Genomic DNA, 20,865 nt, shown 5'->3' on the forward strand with positions numbered 1-20,865 from the left:
CTCTTCTCTAGTTAAAGCTGATTAAGTACTACTGGTAACCAAGGAGCCTAATTTCCCACCAGGATACTGTCCCTCAGAATAACATACTGTTCAAAATAACTTTAACTAATGAGTTGTGCTGGTCACACAAGCATGCTTAAAGATGACCTTGAGAAAAGACACGTACCAGCCACAGGCCTCTGGGGAAGAGGATGAAAAAGGTCCTTGAAGCAGAGCAGCTGGGAAGGCTGCCTGCTTCCTTTTTTCGTGGTCTCCCCAGAAAGCCTGCTGTTAAGCTAATCCCTTCCAGCACGCTTGCTTGCTCGACTGCTTGCTTGCTCAACTGCAAATCCGTGCTGCTGGACCCACTGAGTCACTGTGACCCACTAAGGACACACCTTACTCTTCTCGTTTACCTTGTTGACCTCTAAGACTTGCGACCAACATGACTCACATTCCTTCTTGTTGACCTGCTAGAACAACGGCTACTGTATAACCTTCTTTTCTTCTCCTTTGTTGCTATTTTGTATCTAATAAATACGGGACTGAGGAGGCGACCTTCCTCCTCAGGGCACCTTCCGGCTGTGGTCCCCTGCTCCCTCTCGCTTACAGCTGACGTGTTTGTGCCTCAGTCTTCTCCCTGCGCGGTTAGGAAAGCGGCAGGATACCTAGAGATTCTCCCCAGAACAAGCTGGATTCATCGCTTGGCTGTGCTCCTGGGGGGTTTCTGAGAACACGGGCTGTTCCTGCGGTCTTAATAAAGGCGCAAAGAAAATACTGTGTACTTGACATCCCGGTGGGCACGGTCACCTAGAAGGCTGGTGTTTCGTTCTAATGAGGAGGCCTGCCTGTGCTCAGAAGCCACATGGCTGTGGGGCCGTAAAGGCCAGGACGGCAGGGAATTCCGCACGGCTGAGCACCACTCTGTGCTACGGGCAACGCGGGACCAACACCGCCAGTGACGTTACCTCCTGTTTTGCTCTGTATTCCTAGTGCGTGACCAGTGGGCCGCCACAGTAGGATTCAACACATACCTGTTGAATTATTGAGTAGTTTGTAATTGCTGAATCATCGGCTTCAAGATCAAAAGGAAAAAAGGCTTCTACCCAGAATCACTGCTATTGCCTTGCCCGTTTGCGAGTGCTAGTCGGATAACTAGAGATGTCAACTATGCATGAACATATCCTATTGTGCATTCCAAATTCAAATCATGCTGTTTTTTAAAAATTTTATTTGACAGAGAGACGCAGCGAGAGAGAGAGAACACAAGCAGGAAAAGTGGGACAGGGAGAAGCAGGCTTCCCACTGAGCAAGGAGCCCAATGTGGGGCTCGATCCCAGCACCCCGGGATCACAACCTGAGCCAAAGGCAGATTCTTAACAACTGAGCCACCCAGGGATGGCTGGGCAAGGAAGCCTGGGCTTCCTGAAAACCAAATGTGTGGTTTTTGTAAAGAGATTTATTTATTTTGAGAGAGAGCACAAGCAAGCACGCCAGGCGGGGAGGGGGAGGGAGGACAGAACCCCAAGCCAACTCTGCAGAGCAGAGCCCAATGCGGGGCTCAATCCCACAACCCTGAGATCATGACCTGAGCCAAAACCACACTAGACACTTTACCAACTGTGCCGAGGCACCCCTCAAATATATGATTTTTTAACCTGTTTTTAGCCAGTGCCCTTTCTCTCAGAAAATAATCAAGAGTGGACAGACTTGCAGATAAACGTCCTGGTTGACTGACTTTTAAGCAACCATCTAGCTCCCTAGATAGGAACTATTCTGTACGTACAGAAACAAAAACCAGACTTGTTCACTTTTAGAAACCAGAGGGTGGGGCATTTTCCACATGGCTGCTGGTAGGTTTCATTCTGAAACACAGTTAAAGTGGTTATAGAATTTTTATTTGCATGTTACACCTCATTAACTTACCTCACAATCAGTTCTTTTATTCAAAACGTAGCTTACGTTCTAGAGTTGTCAAAAACATCTTTGAGGTAGTTTGCTCTCCCGTAAGAAACAGAACTGATTAAGCTGGCCAAAGCCTGTAGGCCTTTAAATGGTCTCATCTTTTATTTTTTGAATAAAGATTTTATTTATTTGAGAGAGAGAATGCACACATGAGCACAGGGAGGGGCGGAGGGAGAAAGGAGAGGGAGAGGCAGGCTCCCCGCTGAGCAGGACACCCAACTTGGGGCTTGATCCCAGGACCCTGGGGTCATAACCTGAATAGAAGCCAGGTGCTTAACCACCTGAGCCACACAGACGCCCTTAGTCTCATTTTGAGGTCAAATGGTTTATTACCAATTCAGTTACGTGACCACATATTGCTAGAGTAAGGTTAAGGTCCACTTTATAACCTCTACCAATGGCAATGCTAGATGCTTTGCAAACATTATTTTACTCAATTTTCCCAACACATTATTTTACTCAATTTTCCCAACTATGAGGAAATGATACAGCTGTCTTCGTAAATAAGGAAATGGGAGGCCCTCAGAACTGACGGAGCCTGCGCAAGATCCTAACTAAAAGGGGAAAGCCAGGATTTCAAACCCAAATCAAGCTATGCTACACACGTTAGATAAAGTAGTAATTATACCATCCTAGGAAGAAAAATAACATCTTCACAAATTCTACAACAGAGCTTTTATTATTAAACATACTGATGTACTTATTTGGTACAAAATCGAGCAAACGTCTTTCTCCCCTCTACCCTCATGAGGCCACCACAGAACTTCGTGTTCATAAAAACACACTTTTGGAAGCAGTCATGACAGGTAAAGGAAAGTGCAATTCTGAAAATAACACCATATAACCAACCAAAGGGTGGGAACAAAACCAGGCAGAGGTTAGTGGGTTTCTTGGCTAGCTCCCTGCTGAAGGCCCTAGGCCTGCTCATCTTCTCTCCACAGGGAACATTACAGGAGCAGAAACTCCTGCGTATCCTGTAAGTAGTACCACCCAACTCCCTTGGTAGCATGTTTCTTCCACTTCCATCTGTGCTGATGTTGTAAACAGCTGATCTATAACTTCTTTCGTTTTTAAAATATTTTATCTACTTATCTCAAAGGGAGAGAGAGCATAAGCAGGCGTAGGGACAGAGGGAGAAGCAGACCCCTGCCTGACTTGGGGCTTGATCCCAGGACCCTGGGATCATGACCCGAGCTGAAGGCAGATGCTTAACAGACTGAGCCACCCAGGCGCCCCGATCTGTAACTTCTTTAAGAAAGTCCACCCAGGTTTACATTCTTATCAACTGTCCAAAATTGAGCTTCAAGAAACAAAAATAACCACAAACTAAAAGCCAGAAGAGTAGCAAGTTTCAAAAGGATGCTAAGTGAGACCCTTTCTAGATGAAACCTACTCCCTAGAAGCCAACTGGCCAAACATGCACAGTGGGAGAAAATATACTATGAGAACAGGTCCAGCTGGAAAATGCCCCGGGAACTCAATTAGATCCAGTTAGTCTGCATCTGTGGATTTAAAATGATCATCGTCCACAGTGGAATAGATGTGTCCCTCGTTGCTGAGAAAATCCACAGCTTGCCTAGAAAGAAACAAAGGGGGAAAAAGGCTCATTTTCAAACTGACAAAGAAGAAAGGGAACTGACTTCTGGATATGGGCAACCACAGATTTTGCTCACTTCCCGCTTTCTACCTTAGCTAAGAAGTTACAGCCATTTTGCTCAGAGGACTCTTCCAGGAAGAGGCAGTAAAACTGCAAAAGTGAGATCATGCGCGGAGACACTGATTATTAGAGCTGCCTTGGACCCTCCTCCCAGACTGTGTAAAGGCAAGAAAATAGAGCCAAACTCAAATGCCAGGCTAAGCAAATGAAAACGATAATCTAAAAATGCAGTCCTGGGCGCCTGGGTGGTTCAATGAGTTAAGCCTCTGCCTTCGGCTCAGGTCATGATCTCAGGGTCCTGGGATCGAGTCCCACATCAGGCTCTCTGCTTGGCTGGGAGCCTGCTTCCCCCTCTCTCTCTGCCAGCCTCTCTGCCTACTTCTGATCTCTCTCTGTCAAATAAATAAATAAAATCTTAAAAAAAAAAAAATTAAAAAAATTAAAATGCAGCCAGCTTGCACATGAAACTCGTAACATAAACAGCTATTTTTCAAAGTTCCTTCTCCCTACCCACCCACCAACCCTCTGGGAAGCAAAGTTGCAGGACATTAAGAAAGATCTTTTCCAGAAATGGGAGGATGCCTTCAAACCCTTCGAGACCCTCAAGATCAGTGTAACATATTTAATAATGTTTGCTAACAGTAACTGTTTTCTAACTACTACTAAAATGTTTACTAACAGTAATAGAGCAACTACTATGTGACAGTGTTTCTTTTTTAAGATTTTATTTATTTGACACAGATGAAGAAAGATCACAAGTAGGCAGAGAGACAGGCAGAGAGAAAGGAGGAAGCAGGCTCCCCGCCGAGCAGAGAGCCCGACTTGGGGCTCAATCCCAGGACCCTGGGATCATGATCTGAGCTGAAGGCAGAGGCTTTAACCCACTGAGCCACCCAGGCGCCCCTTTGTGACAGTGTTTCTGTACCTCTTCATCACTGGAACTCTGAGATAGGAATTAACTTTTTCATTTTATAAAACAGGAAATGAAATTACACCTAAGCCTTTCTTTTCTATATAAACCTAGAATATCAACAGATTTACAGTAACAAGTAACTATCAAAGGCACCAAAATACTCAGCTTGTTTGATTGGTTCATCGGAATCAGGAAGCAGCTTGTCTAACATGGAATCAGAAGGATGCTTGAAGGGGCGCCTGGGTGGCTCAATGGGTTAAGCCGCTGCCTTCGGCTCGGGTCATGATCTCAGGGTCCTGGGATCGAGTACCGCATTGGGCTCTCTGCTCAGCAGGGAGCCTGCTTCTCTCTCTCTCTCTCTCTCTGCCTGCCTCTCTACTTGTGATCTCTCTCCGTCAAATAAATAAATAAAATCTTTAAAAAAAAAAAAAAAAAAAAAAAAGGATGCTTGAAGGACCGATAGTTTCAGGTCCAGAGGGCCAAATGCACATCTCCACAGTGGAAACAGTAACACCAATGGGCCCATACGTCTGAGGACCAGGAGCTAAGGCTCTTACTCCTCCAAATGGAATTCCACAAGAGGTCAAATTTTATCCGGTCAATTTTGCTCAAAATTATATCCCCTGCACATAATGGGAATCACTATTTGTTAAATAACAAGTGAATCGGTGATGTGATGGGTAGCGTCACCTTTGTGAGTCCTTTTTCTATCTTTCCATGATGGAACAACTCCCCTTATGTCAAAAAGATGGCAGCTGACAGTTTTATTTTTATGTGTAATAACTTCTCATTACGAGGAAACCCTGGTGAGGTAAAATGGGTACAATTCTGGAGCCCCAGCTGATGGGAACCAAATACTCACTTTATTGAGGCTACAGTCATGTGTTGGAGCTGGTTCTTGAGATCCTGAAAGTTCAGTCCTTCAGGTCTTGGACAAGCCTTAATCAAATTCAGCACCTGAAGATTCAAAGGGGAAAGATTTTAGCAACTACTCTAAATCAACTCCCTTATGTAAACCCGAGTCCTTTGATAAGAAAGAAATGAGTCAGGTCCTTAGACAGACTTAGACTCATCAAGGATGAGTCTAACATCCTTAGTAACAAATTTAAGACGGTCTGTGTCTTGGGATTTCTGGAGACACTCAGTGTTTACCTGGTTTTGGGCCACAGTGAGGCCATTTGCTGGTATGGCGCTATTCCCACCGAAGATCCCTGTTTCACCCATTCCTGGATTGCTGATAGGTGCTCTTCCTGCTGGGGGCTGCATTAAGAAAGAAATTCACAGCATTAGAAAATTTACCAATTTAAATACGGTCCTTGTATTGTGTTATAGCATGTTAGTAAGCAGCTCACAAAAATAATTTAAGTGGTTTTCCCAAAAACAATTGCTTACACTGGAAGGAACAACTATCATCATTAAAGAGTCTTTCCAAGGAAGATAAAGTGATTCTCTGAAGCACATAATATCATCCAGAAAGGTACCGCCTAGCTCCTTCTTGTTTTTGTGCTGTTGAGGGGAACCAGAGGACAAATAGCACCGAGAAGAAAATTACCTGGAGATCTACTATAATGGTATATATCCTTGGTGCTTTATTATTCAAACATACACTTGGCTCACTCATTTATTTATTTGGGGAAATTCCTACCGTGCTCCTGATTTTATTATTATTAAAAAAATTTTATTATTGAAGTATAATTGACACACGGTGTTATATATGTTAGTTTCAGGTGTACAACATAGTGATTTGACAATTCTATAAATTACCAGATGCTCACCATGGTAAGGGTTCACCCATTTCACTCACCCCCCCCCCCAATTCAAGCATTTACTGTCACCTAGGCATGAAGCATGACAAGAGGAAAAAAAAAAACCAGTTCCCATCACTCTCTGTTCTTTTTAATAACAGATTATAATCCCTGTTTCCATTTTCTTTCTTCTTAGTCACTCCCTAGCCCACTGTATTTGCACTCTTACTGAATATACCTTGGAAACTGTTCTCACCGAAGTTACCAATGACTTTTCAACCAATATACCCAACAGTCCCTTTCAGTCCTAACACTACCTCTCAGAAAGACACGCTGACCACACTCCTCTTGAAATGTACCCACCTCTCCCTAGGTTTCTTGATGGCAAGTTCTTCTGTTTCTCACTTACTTCTCAAACTATCTTCTTAGCATCCCTCACCAGCCTTTCTCTCTACCTATCCCCCAAAAGGCTGATAGATCCCCCAGGATTCCACCCCAGACCTTCTCCTGGGCCACAAATTCTTGTTCCCAGCCATGGACTGGATACACCCACCTCGTGCTCTCACACACTCCAAAGTAAGATTATGACCCTCCCTAAACCTGCTTGCCCTGCTCTATCCCACCTCAGTGAGTAAAGCTAACCCAATCCTGTAGACTTCAGTCCTGAGTCCATTCACTCACTTCCCAGTCTGTCACCACAGCCTATCACACAAGTTCAGTGTAGCTCAAGTCCATCCTCGTCACCCTGGCCTCCCGATGGCATCTCAGCCACTAGTCTCTCCTACTCTAGTCAACTCCTGTTTTTGCGTCAGATAACAACTTCAGGTAACAGTAACAGCTTCAGATCATGTCCCTCCTGTGTCGGAAAGCTTTCAGGTGGCTCCCCCTGCCTGTGAAAATAATATACACCTAGACAGTCAAGACCCATCACAGATGTCAAGATCTCTACTTTATTCTTGACTGTTCCTTCCCGATACACTTTACTCCCCAGCTGCACCTGGACTTCTTGCCAGCTACAAACATGCCTCTGCCCCAAACATGTTGTTCCCTGTCTGGAATGCTCCTCCCCTCACCTGCCTGGTAAACACTGACTTCCCATCTGGCAAAGCCCAACTTAATCGCTACTGCCTTTGCAAAGCTTTCCAACATGCCCCAAGCCAAGTCAGCCAAGTTCTTCCTCCTCAGCTCTCAAACATTTGGCCCATTCCCTCTCACAGCAGCCAGCACACTGTTCGCCTGGCACTTTCTGCCACAAGCCCCTCCATTTTTACAGTGCCTGGTGCAACCTGTGCTCAATGTTTTATCCACTGAACTGAATAAATAAGGATGATAGAACGTCAAATGTAACTACCCAAAACATATATAAAAGCACTGCAGAAACTTGTTAGGAGAAATCCCACCAAGTGAGGAGACGCATTCATTCAATAAATGCTCATTAAATGCCTATTGCTTTGAGGTAATAAATAAAAACCAGTCATGGTCTCTTGTTTTCAAGCTAGATACCTTCACGCTGCCTGCTGGTAAAACAGAAGTCTTACATCTTATGATCCAGTAATACTGAACTGAAGGCTAGTTCTTACCCAAATACTCTGCTGAAAGGGCCTCGGGTCCTGCTTCAGGTAACCCCACACCTCACGTATCTTTCAGGACTTGGTTTAGGCATCACCTCCTCCAAGGGGTCTTTCTTGATGTCCAGGTCAGGATGAGAAACCCTTTGCTGAGGTTCCACGGTACCCTGTGCTTGCCACTTATCCTGTCTTCACTGCCGAGGCGATCTGAATCCCCACTGCTCAAATACGAACTCTTTGCAGGAAAGAGTGTTTTATTTACTCCTCAATGTAACTGTCTTTGTGCCTGGTTTCCACTTCCTCATCATCCATTCTCACTTTATAAATCACTTTTATGAAATATGTGATCCATACACGTATATGTCATTAAGTATGGCAATAAAATAAACACTCTAAACTTTCTACCTAGTTCTGTTCTTTTTCTTTGCTTTTTTAAAGATTATTTATTTACTTATTTGACAGAGAGAGAGTGTCACAGTGAGAGAGGGAACGCAAGCTGGAGGAGTGGGAGAGGGAGAAGCAGGCTTCCCACTAAGCAGAGAGCCCGACGTGGGGCTCTATCCCAGGACCCCAGGATCATGACCTGAGCCAAAGGCGGACGCTTAACAACTGAGCCACCCAGGCACCCCAAATTCTGTTCTTTTTAACCCACTTCCCACATCCTCTACCGAAGCCTCCCTTGTGAAGATCCAGGTTTCCAAATCCAGTGGCAGACGTCTTTCATCACCTGCCTTGACTTCAAGGCCGCATTCTACAGTTGATCATCACCCCCTCCTTCCTAAAATAGTCTTTTTTTTTTTTAAAGATTTTATTTATTTATTTGACAGAGAGAGATCACAAGTAGGCAGAGAAGCAGGCAGAGAGAGAGAGAGAGAGAGAAGCAGGCTCTCCGCAGAGCAGAGAGCCCGATGTGGGACTCGATCCCAGGACCCCGAGATCATGACCCGAGCCGAAGGCAGCGGCTTAACCCACTGAGCCACCCAGGCGCCCCCTAAAATAGTCTTTTCAGAATATTCTACAGAATGACATTTCCTGGTTTCCTCCTGCCTAACTGGCAATTTTCTTTTTACTTCCACTGGCTTCTGTTCTACTCTAGACTTCTAAAGGTTAGTGTGTCCCAGAGCTCAGGTCTCTGACCTCTTAACTCCCAGTTATCTCATCTCATCCGAGGCTTTAAATATCATCTACACAATGACTCCCGAATTTCCACCTTTAGCCCCGACCTCTCCCTTGGATCCCCCTCTACATATTCAACCATCCATTCTGTTCTCCACTTGGGTATCTACCTGGTACCTCACACTTGGCAAGTCCCAACAGAACTCTGGATTTTACCTTCCAAATGTGTTAGCTTCACTTAGTTGCTCAAGCCCCAAAGTCATTTTTGAATCCTTCCTCTTTATATCCTATATGTAACCCACCGAAAAGTCCTGTCGGCTCTACCTTCAAATTACATCTGCCAACCACTCCTTACCCCCGCTGCTGCTACCATTCCCAGATTAATTCTGCGGTTATTCCTGGCGCCTCATCATTTACGCTCCATACAGCAGCCCAGCCCAAGTGAATTTTTTAAAAGACATATCAGACCATGTCACTCCCTTGTTGAAACCTTCTAAGAGCCTAGAATAATGATTGGTACACATCAGGCTCAATAAATATTTCTCAAAGGAATGAATAAATGAATGGATTTCTCTGTATCCCCAGTGCTTACCAAAATGGCACAGAACAGGATGCAATAGCATCCTTAGCGGCTCATGGGTTTTCTACACTTTCCTACTCTGTAACCAATAATCCTTCACCTGGGCACCAGAATCATCTAAGGACTTTTTTTTGCCTTTTTTAAAAAGTGGGCTCCACATCCAACATGGGGCTTGAATTCACACTCCGGAGATCAAGAGTGACATGCTCTACCATATCAACTGAGCCAGCCAGGCACCCCAATCTAAGGACATTCTAACATAAGAATAAACCCTCTGCGTGGCCTTAGAGGGACTGGTCAAAAGGAATTTACACGGTAGAAAATAATGTTGAAAATTTTCAATATGAAGCAGGAAAGATAACTTCAGGGACAAAATAATGGTGCATAATTTTTCCTATTTAGCCAACAGGTTAGAAGAAAAGCAGTAAAATGCTGTCCATGTTGGGATATTTCTCTGAATACAATCCTGGAGCCAAGCACTCAGCCTACAGTTAGTTACGTGTCTACACGTGAAGGCTGTCTTAGGCTTCGGCCTTCCAAGTCAGTGGGGTTAGAGGAACTTGGAATTCTGAGAGAAAAAGGAGTGCTTCCTTTGGAATAAAATAACATGGCAAAGCTCATGAAGAAAATGCTCTGAGGACTGAGTGAGGCCTTTCTTCTGGCTCAACCTTCAAAACATCAAGAAAATCGAAGCCAGAGCACAGAAGCTGTCTATGTTTTTCCAGAGAAGAGAAAAAATTCTGAGAGTAAAGTTGCTCACCTGGCTGTTAGCTTTGCTTAGGATCATGTGTGCATTGACAACTTCCAGAATGTGGGTGGTGAACTCATTCATATCCTCCAGAGGCATGATCTTAAAGGCTACAAGGCTTTTTTTGTTCTAGTAAAATAAAGGGGAAAACGTGAATAAAGGACAAGCACATTCAAATCAACCTTAGGTCAAAACACTGTGGCACTTGTCTTGGTTATGATATTCTGCCAATATGGAAAAAAATGTGTTATATACTTAAAATTTTTAACTTAAGGTTAATCCTAATATAGTCATTAATGGGAGGAAAAAACAAAACCAGCTCAGAGTTGTTCAAAAACTTGCCCCAGGTTACACAACCAAGCAGAGTAGTCTCCTGACTCCAAATCCGGTGTCCTCCCTTTTATCCCTTAGTGGATGCTGTGGATGGCAATTATAGGCAGGGATCCTGTTCTTTCTCTACCATTCTATTAGTTGTGTGTGTGTGTGTTTAAAGATTTTATTTTTAAGTGATTTTTCCACTGAACGTGGGGCTTGAACTCAACATGGAAATCAAGAGTTGCATGCTCTTCTGACTGAGTCAGAACAGAACTAATTCTGTTAGTTTTATATTAAGCTAAAACACCTGTTATTTCTCTTTGAAGAGACTAATGAAGTAATTTCAATCTAATTCCCATTTAACAGAAAGACTTGGTTCAATCTTAAGTATCCTAAACTCAGGCATGAGTCCAGAAACTGCTTCATGCAAATATAACTTAACTATCATTTTTTCTTACTTCACCTGAAAAGATCTCAGATGTCCAGCCACTTTCACATATGTCTCTGGAGGAACCACTGTGTTTTCACTGCTGGCATCCTGAAAGAAAAAAACATATCACATGAAGGTTTTAGGGATGTTGGTAAGACTTTAAAACTGCTAAAAAAACAAAATAACCTCCTAAATTATGTACAGAAAGAGAGCATTATAAAGTAAGAGTGCTAACGGATCCTCACGTGGCACTAACTAGTTTGTCTACCTTTTAGAATTTACCTTTTTAGAAAATCAGGCATTAGAATAAAAAGACCTCTAATAATAATTGCCAGTTCCAAAGCTCTATGTCACATACAGCATCAAAAAAGCAAAAAAGTGGGCGCATGGGTGGCTCAGACAGTTAAGCATCTACCTTTGGCTTGGGTCATGATCCCAGGGTTCTGGGATCGAGTCCCATATCTGGCTCCCTGCTTGGCGGGAGTCTGGTTCTCCCTGTCCCTCTGCCTGCTGCTCCCCCTTGCTTGTGCGTTCTCTCCCTCTGACAAATAAATAACCCCCCCGCCAAAAAAAGCAAACAAGTATGCACTCTTATTCACTGCTGTTGGGCACAAAATTTTCCAGTGGATCTACTTATCAGCATAGCAATTCAACATTTAGGATTTTAAGGAAATAATTAAGAACCTGCATTAGGATTTAGATGTATTTATTTATTTATTTTTAAAGATTTTATTTGTTAGAGGGAGCGCACACACCGAAGCAAGGGGAGGGGCAGAGGGCAAAGCAGGCTCCCCGCTGCACAGGGATCCCAATGCAGGGCTCAATCCTAGGACCCTGAGATCATGACCTGCCTCCGGGAAGATGCTTAACCGACTGAGCCACCAGGGTGCCCCAAGATTTACCTTTATTTTATTTTTTTTTAAGATTTTATTTATTTATTTGTCAGAGAGAGAGAGAGAGAGGGAGAGAGAGCAAGCACAGGCAGACAGAATGGCAGGCAGAGGCAGAGGGAGAAGCAGGCTCCTTGCTGAGCAAGGAGCCCGATGTGGGACGCTGGGATCATGACCTGAGCCGAAGGCAGCTGCTTAACCAACTGAGCCACCCAGGCGTCCCCCAAGATTTACCTTTAAATGCAGCTCTTGATCTGACGGTCTTGAGTTTGAGCCCCACAGTGGGTGTAGAGATTACTTAATAAAATTTTTAAAAAATTTTAGCCTTATAAATATTCATATGGCATAGTCTAAAATACTAAAAAACTGAAAATAACCTAAATAACCAACAAGTCATGCATTCATACAATGGGATACTTCACACCATTGCAATTCATAATGTAGATTTCTATTTATTGTCAGAGAAGAACAGTTGTGGTGGCACGTGGGAAAAAAAGCTGATTTCCCTTGTGGAGGAAAAGACACACCAGAATGTTAACAATGGTTAACTAGGATGATTATCGTTAATTTTAACATGTCTTTTTGAGTTTTCTAAAATATGTACATATGACTTATAACAAATATGTATTAACTAAGTCTTAAAGTTCTTTTCTGATCATAAAATGTTTAAGTATAGGGGCGCCTGGGTGACTCAGTTGTTAAGCATCTGCCTTCAGCTCAGGTCATGATCTTGTGGTCCTGGGATTGAGCCCCGGGTTGGGCTCCCTGCTTAGCGGGGAGTCTGCCTCTCCCTTTGTCCCTCCCCTGCCATGCTCTCTTTCTCTCAAATAAATAAATAAATAAAATCTTAAAAAAAAAAAAAAAAAAGTTTAAGTATAAGGGTGCCTGGATGGCTCAGTCGGTGGAGCATGCTGCTCTTGATCTCGGGGTTGTAAATTCAAGCCCCATGTTGGGTGTAGAGATTACTTAAAAATAAAATCTTAAAGAAAAAAATATATGTTCATATATATATAAAATTATATATCATCTTATCCTTTATGTAAGACTGCATACATCTCTACGTACAGATATACAGACAGAAATATATGAAAATATATTTACCAAAACCTGTTAGATCAATTAATTGTCCTCTCTGGAATGTGGGATTTCAGGTGACTTTTAAATGTTTTATAAGTAAGCATGGTACATTTTGTTTGCTCATATAGTATTAGGCATTATAGTATCTACCTCCCCACTTGATGTCAAGGATTGGGTCTTTCTCATTCTTTGTATACAAGGGACCAAGCACAGTCTGGTTCAAAATTGGTACTCCAGTAATAATTATTGAATGAATTATTCCATATTTTTCCAAGAAGCAAAAATTAAAGAATGCAGAACTACCTAGTTATTTCTCCATAGTCAACTTGTGCTTTTTAAGTGAAAATAGTATACAAAGTATTTATGATCTAAATTTTCTATAATGAATGTATTTTTAAAATATAAAAAACCAGGGTGCCTGGGTGGCACAGTGGGTTAAGCCTGCCTTTGGCTCAGGTCATGATCTCAGAGTCCTGGGATCGAACCCCGCAACTGGCTCTCTGCTCAGTGGGGAGCCTTCTTCCCTCTCTCTCTCTCTCTCTGCCTGCCTCTCTGCCTACTTGTGATCTCTGTCTGTCAAATATATAAAATATTAAAAAATATATATAAAAAACCAAGAGGTCTTTTACCCAATTAAAAATAAAAAGCATAAAAAGTATAGATTTCCTTTTAGTTTATCTCCATGTTTACAGATACTCACATACATGTTGCTTTACAAAAATGGGGTCATACCACCTATACCATCTTGTAATATGCTCTTTTGCTCTCAAGTTTACGGTAAACACTTCATGACAGTTACACATTTCTGTATCACCTATTATATATCATAAATATACCACGGTTTAGTAGGGCCCTATTGCTTGCATTTTGAAATTGTTTTTTAAAAATAATTATTGTTGGGGCGCCTGCGTGGCTCAGTGGGTTAAAGCCTCTGCCTTCGGCTCAGGTCATGATCCCAGGGTCCTGGGATCGAGCCCCACATTGGGCTCTCTGCTCGGCAGGGAGCTTGCTTCCTCCTCTCTCTCTCTCTCTCTCTCTCTCTCTCCCTGCCTCTCTGCCTACTTGTGATCTCTGTCTGTCAAATAAATAAATAAAATCTTTAAAAAAAATAAAAATAAAAAAATAAAAATAATAATTGTTTTTAAAAGATTTATTTGAGAGTTTGAGAGAGAGAGAAAGAACATAAACCAGGTGAGGGGCACAGGGAGAAGCACACTCCCCACAGGGAGCCTGATATGGGGCTTGATCTCGGCACTGCAGGACTATGACCTAAGCCAAAGGCAGACAATTAACCAACTGAGCCACCTGGGCGCCCCTGAAATTGTTTTTTTTAGGTTTTTTTTTTTTAAGATTTTAGTTATTTATTTGACAGACAGAGATCACAAGTAGGCAGAGAGGCAGGCAGAGAGGAGGAAGCAGGCTCCCTGCTGAGCAGAGAGCCTGATGCAGGCCTTGATCCCAGGATGCTGGGATCATGACCTGAGCCGAAGGCAGAGGCTTTAACCCACTGAGCCACCCAGGCATCCTTTTTTTTTTTTTTTAAGGATTCATTTGAGAGAGAAAGTGCACTCAAGTGGGGGAAGGGCAAATGGAGAGGGTGAGGGAAGCAGACTCCCTGCTAAGTGCAGAGCACAACTCAGTGCTCAAACTCACAACCCTGAGATCAAGACCTAAGACTAAACCAAGAGTCTAACACTTAACCAACTGAGCCACCCAGGCACCCCTGAAACTGTTCTTAATTTTTCATTATTATAAACAATGCTATGATCAACACTCTTACAACTGAATCTTTGCACACGTCTTTTATTATTATTATTTTTTAAAGATTGTATTTATTTGCCAGAGAGCACAAGCAGGGGCAGCAGCAGGCAGAGGGAGAAGCAGGCTTCCCGCTGAGCAAGCAGCCCGATGTGGAACTCGATCCCAGGACCCTAAGATCATGACCGGAGCTGAAGGCAGATCCTTAACCAACTGAGACACTTAGGTGTCCCTTTGCGCACATCTTTAATTATTTCCTTAACGTAACCTCTGGCAGAGAAGAGCTAGATCAACATTCTTATGACGGATGATTTTGATCATTAGCTGATTTTTGAGGTAGCTTAATCAATTTATACTCAAACCATCAAGGTAGGATGGCATCCAATTCCCTTGACAAACATGACAAATCATTCAACAAATACTTAGTTAAGTCCCTGCTAAGTGCTAGAGGCACTGTGGTAGCTACTTTTTTTTTTTTTTTTAAGAATATATATATATATTTTTAGATTCTATTTATTAACTTGACAGAGAGATAGAGAGCTCAAGTAGGCAGAGCGGCAGGCAGAGGGAAAGGGAGAAGCAGGCTCTCGGCTGAGCAGGGAGCCCAATGTGGGGCTCGATCCCAGGACCCTAGGATCATGACCTGAGCCGAAGGCAGACACTCAACCTACCAAGCTACCCAGGCGCCCCTGATAGCTACTACTCTTATCAGAAGTGGACACTGCCATTTTTTTTTCCTATGCTAATTTAATAAATTAAAAATGGCAGGATGCCTGGGTGGCTCAATCGGTTAAGTGTCTCACTCTTAATTTAGGCTCGGGTCGTGATCGCAGGGTCGTGAGAGTGAGCCCTGCGTGGAGCCTGCTTAAGATTCTCGCTCTCCTTCTGCCTCTGTCCCACCACCCCTTCCTTCTCTAAACAAACAAAAACAAAACAAAACAAAACCCTGTTTTCAGAGTTTACATTCTAGTGTGTCCTGTCACTTGCCTTTTAACTTTGCTTATATACAGTGAAGTTTGGAACATTTTAAAATTTTTATGAATTCAAATGTGTTAATCTTTCATTTTAGGGTTTCTGCCTTTGACGTCTTGCTTATAAATTATTCTTATACTAAGAAATTAAAAAGAGTAAAAAAGTCCAACATCTTGAGTCCCAAAGTGGCCCCACCCTAAATTCAAAAATAACTGCTTACGTCTGTGTCAACCCACTGGCGAACATCCATGGGCGCCGCTGTCATGTCATCTATTTTGTACACAATGTTGGTTGGGGCCTTCTCTGCATGTCTGATTATACCCACAATAGTGACCTAGATCAGAAGGAAAGAAAAGTTGGGTTTTCCTGGAAACTAAAACAACATTCATGTACTTTTTAAATGAGTAACTTTTATTTCATTCTTCACATGTGGAAGGGGCTCTTCCACAAACTGTTTTACTTACCTGTGAAATCTCAACATTCCCAATTTTGAACATTTCATCAACCAGAGTGGCAGAGAGCAGCTGAGATATGGTACAGGGTACAATGTGCTGGGCTCGGGCTCTCTGAAAAGAAGATGTATAAATTCAGTTAAGAAAATACCACCCACTTGGGGCACCTGGGTGGCTCAGTGGGTTAAAGCCTCTGCCTTCGGCTCAGGTCATGATCCCAGGGTCGTGGGATCGAGCCCCGTATCGGGCTCTCTGCTCAGTGGGGAGCCTGCTTCCTCCTCTCTCTCTCTGCCTGCCTCTCTGCCTACTTGTGATCTGTCTGTCAAATAAATAAATAAAATCTTAAAAAAAAAAAAAAAAAAGAAAATACCACCCACTGTCACCTTTCATGGGCCAAGCACTTGACATACATCATTAACATTGAATCCTCAGAATGAATCTCATCACTCTTGCTTCACAGAGATGGAAACCAAGATCATACAGCTAACAAATACCACACTTCAGAACTCAAACTGAGTGTCTGACTCCAAAGCTCCTGATCAATGGGTTAAGTTTGGTGGCACTATGGATTCACTAACATGAGCAGGCCAGAGTGGGGACAACATAAGGAAGGATGACCTGCTTCCGGGACAAAACTTATACTCCAGTTTTAGGACAAAGGCAAGCTGGAGCTGGCTGTTTAGTTCACAAATGACAGGAGATGGTATTTGGAAAGGGTGTGAGAAATGGCCAGAGACAGAACTTTGGAGTTGCCCTATGTCTCATGATAAAATATAACAAAAGTTCAAGGTAGAGTTTTCTTAAGGACAGATGCTCTGACAATCAGATGGCAGTCCTGGGGAAAATGGGATAAGGGACTGACCATGCTGGACGCCCTAAAGGGAAAGGACACGATGCGTTGGGTAGATGATGTCTACCCAAGGACACTGAAATCCCATTCAAAAGCAGCCTAACAACAGTGTAAACTCTTATTGTCACCTACTATTGGCCAGGGCTGGTCTCATGGCATAAAGATGAGAAAAATGGAATAGGATTTGCCCTCAAGACTCCTACCTAATGGAGGCACAAATGTAAATAACAAACCTGGTCTTGATACACTACAGAGTGAGACATACTACATAGGATCCCAGAAAAACGTATTGGCACTTTCAAAGGTAGCATTCAGGCTCTACCCTGAAGTGTGAAAACATCAACACTAAAAAAACAGTAAGGCACGGGCATTACAGGCTACGGGTAAATATGCACTCTCATAAACTCATTTAGGAAATAAGCACAAGGAAGAAAAGGCATGGTGGATTAAAGATTAGAGTTCTTGTCAAAAATCAACAACCAAACAGCTATTATTCATGTAAGACGGAACGTAACAGACTCTTGGCACTCATGGATTCAGCAGCCGCAGCTTTGCCCTGAAGGTCCACGATACTTGCAACATTTCCTTCTGCTGAAGTCCAATTCTGAATGGTGAGTGTTGCCAGGATGGTATAAAGTATGCCCATGCCAACGACCAGCGCACAGTCACAAAAGGCGGCAATTAAGCTGGAAGGTTTTTGTTTTTTTTTTTTTTTTCTTTAAAGATTTTATTTATTTATTTGAGTAGGCAGAGAAGCAGGCAGAGAGAGAGAGAGAGGAGGAAGCAGGCTCCCTGCGGAGCAGAAAGCCCAATTCGGGACTCGATCCCAGGACCCTGAGATCACGACCCTAGCCGAAGGCAGAGGCTTTAACCCACTGAGCCACCCACGCACCCCCAGGAAATCTTTTAGATAGCATATTTATCTAATTTACTATGGAAAAGGGACTAGATTTAAAAACAAAAAGATCTAGGTTGAGTCTCCAGCTTATAACCATCATCACTCTCTGAAATGCTGTCTTAATACAGTGCCCAAGTTAGGGATCCTGAGGAAAACTCTACTGACTGGCATGAAGAAAACAGTTAAGCTTAGAAAAGATGAAAACCAATGATCTAGCTTTTGTTTTCTTCTTCACAACCTCAGGAAAGACAAAGAGTACTAGAGTCCTCCCTGGTCTTCCTGGGAAAAAAGAAAAACTGCAATAGAGAAGCTGCTTACCAGAGTTTGGATTTGCTCAGCATCCTGTGTGCACTGTCTAGTTCCACTTACTTATTAGCTATAGAAGCTTAGGCAGTTCCTTCACCTCCCAGACCCTCTGTTGTACAACGGAATAGTTAATAAATACATTATGGAATTATACGAAATAATTTGTATGAAAAATATAAAGCAATGTCCAAATGTATGGGAATTATCAATCAATTCTTTCCCACTGACACACACCCTTGAATTAACAGTTTAGGTAAAAGGGGCGCCTGGGTGGCTCAGTGGGTTAAGCCTCTGCCTTCAGCTCAGGTCATGATTCCAGGGTCCTGGGAGTGAGCCCCGCACCAGGCTCTCTGCTCAGCAGGGAGCCTGCTTCCTTCCCTTCCTCTCTCTCTGCCTGCCTCTCTGCCTACTTGTGATCTCTGTCTGTCAAATAAATAAATAAAATCTTTAAAAAAACAAAAAAACAACCAGTTTAGGTAAAAGCTTATCAACCTGTACAAAAAATACAGAACCTGCTACTACTGAACCTTAACACTACATCTGAATGACACCTAACAAGTAGCCAAATCAACCTGTATTTAAAAGATGAAATCAATAGCAGTTAAATGCAAACTCACCTCTGTAAGAGTGAACAACATTACATTACATTACCTTATTTATCAATTCTCAGCACCACTGTGTGATATAAGTAGTACCAGTACCATTATCTGATGAGAAAAACTAAGGGCCACAAGGTTCAAGTCGCCGCACTAAAGATACTGCCACTTAAAAGCTGATTCCAGACACTATCTATCCTGGTTCCAACACTCATGTTCTTTTTAACAAAAATATCTGGGACCGGGGGTGTCTGGCTGGCTCAGTCAGAAGAGCATGTGACCTGATCTCAGGGTTCTGAGTCCAAGACCCACGTCCGGTGTAGAGATTACTTAAATAAATACAAACTTAAAAAAATAAAACCTGGGACCATTTATTGAAAGTGACTACAGGGCAGGCACTTTATATATACTATATATTAGAATATTCAGTCTCATAACAACTTTATAAGGTATGTATTAACAATCTCATTTGATTCCTGATGTTAAGAAATTTGTCCAAATTTGACACAAAATATGTGTCAGAGTAATGGTAGAACACAGATATACCTGACTTCCAAGACCATGCTCTTCCCACCGCTTTTTATCACCTCATTACATTTAATTAAAAAAAAAAAAAAAAAGAATTTCGAATACATGAAGAATGCAAAATAGGCTAGTAACAAAAGCCGTTTTTCCACAAGACTGATTCATTAGCTATATTGGCAAATTTCAGAATAAAGCCAATTCAACGTTGGAAGTGAAAGTAGGAGAAATGTCCTTTTTTTAAACTTACAGCACTTAATTCTAAGATTCGGTAAGGCAGTAACTGGTAATTATCCAATCAGTTCATGCTTGACATCTTTCGCCGCATAAATTTTTTCTCAGGGACGAGTTAGGAACTTCAGAACAGAATGAAATAAAACGGAATACTCTTTCAACCTACTGATTTCTTTTCAGCCTGCGAAGGTGTCGGCGATCCGAAGCCCCCGGGGGACTGCGTGTAGCCGCCCGCTCCGCCGAAGGAGGAGCTGCTGTAGCTTTCAGATGCATCTGGTTTTAAACAACAGTATCAATGCCGGTGCCGCTTTCCAAGCCTCAGAACACCCCACAGGCCCCCTCAGACTTCACCCCACCGCCAACCACTCCCAGCATAGCCCTAATCTCCCTCACCACCTTCACCCCGGCCCCCCGCCCCTTCACCACCCCGTCCCTCCCCCACTCGAACCGCCGCAAGCCTCTCCGACCCCTGCCCTCTTGCTAAATCCTCCTTGTGACTCCCATTCTTACTAAACCACATCTTGGTCCCGACTCCCTCAGGAAAGAAGTCCAGAAGACGCCTGTCTGGCGGGTTCGTCCAACTCCTCAGAACCCTGCAGCGGCCGCAGTGTTAAATCCACTTCCCGCTGGTGCCACAAACTCCTTCCCGCGAACAATGGAGCCAATCAGCGTCCAAAACGCTTCTAGCTTCAGCCAATCAATGCTCACGAACTTTATGCTTTTTCCTGTCTTCTCGGGCCATGCTTGTGAAAACGCGCACTCCGCTTCCGATGGGGCTGGAAGCCTCCGCGGCCATTTTTCCTAAGGGCAAAACAAGCGGCGCAAGCGGAAGCACGGAGCGGCGAAAGGCTGATAGGGCCGTGTCTCAAGAAAACAACCAATCAAAATGATAATTCCGAATCTCTGGTCGCATAATCCCACCCCCGTCAGTGAGCGACATCTTACATCACTTCCTTTGTTTGGCGCACCCCTGTTCCCGCCAAACTCTCGCCAATCAGAAGACGCCTTAATCTACACAGCTGCAGCAGAATTCTTCGGTGACTCGGCTTCGCCGTCAGGTGCGGCGTTTTCGCACCCGGGGTGTCACCGTGCTCTTTTCAGGGCAGGTCGTGGGTTTGCTAGTTCCTTTCCGAAAAAAGCCCTGTTCTGTTCGTGTATCGGCATTCCCTCGTCCTGATTTTCCCCAGTAAGGCTGTGGGGAAATACACCCTCCTCCCCAGAACGGCCTTTTAGAAGATCTGAGGATCGCATCCCGCCCCTGCCCCCTCCTCTGCCTGATTTAGTAGGGTTCCGC

The 20,865-nt window shown here is 43.4% G+C and overlaps 1 protein-coding gene across 1 annotated transcript; it reads right to left on the reverse strand.

The window, feature by feature from the left end:
• Positions 1-2,242: 2,242 nt before the first annotated feature.
• On the reverse strand, positions 2,243-20,370 carry LOC111143324 (replication protein A2). Its single transcript, XM_022496986.1, has 9 exons — positions 20,082-20,370; positions 19,738-19,844; positions 16,178-16,279; positions 15,934-16,047; positions 11,050-11,124; positions 10,284-10,400; positions 5,667-5,774; positions 5,377-5,471; positions 2,243-3,520 (listed from the first exon to the last, which is right to left on the reverse strand). The coding sequence occupies exons 1-9, from the start codon at positions 20,089-20,091 to the stop codon at positions 3,436-3,438; spliced, it is 813 nt and encodes a 270-aa protein (XP_022352694.1). The 5' UTR covers positions 20,092-20,370; the 3' UTR covers positions 2,243-3,435.
• Between the last annotated feature and the right edge of the window lie 495 nt (positions 20,371-20,865).

The sequence above is a fragment of the Enhydra lutris genome, unplaced genomic scaffold, assembly GCF_002288905.1.
Source record: "Enhydra lutris kenyoni isolate GAN:26980312 unplaced genomic scaffold, ASM228890v2 scaffoldscaffold9, whole genome shotgun sequence".
Classification (NCBI taxonomy): Eukaryota; Metazoa; Chordata; class Mammalia; order Carnivora; family Mustelidae; genus Enhydra; species Enhydra lutris.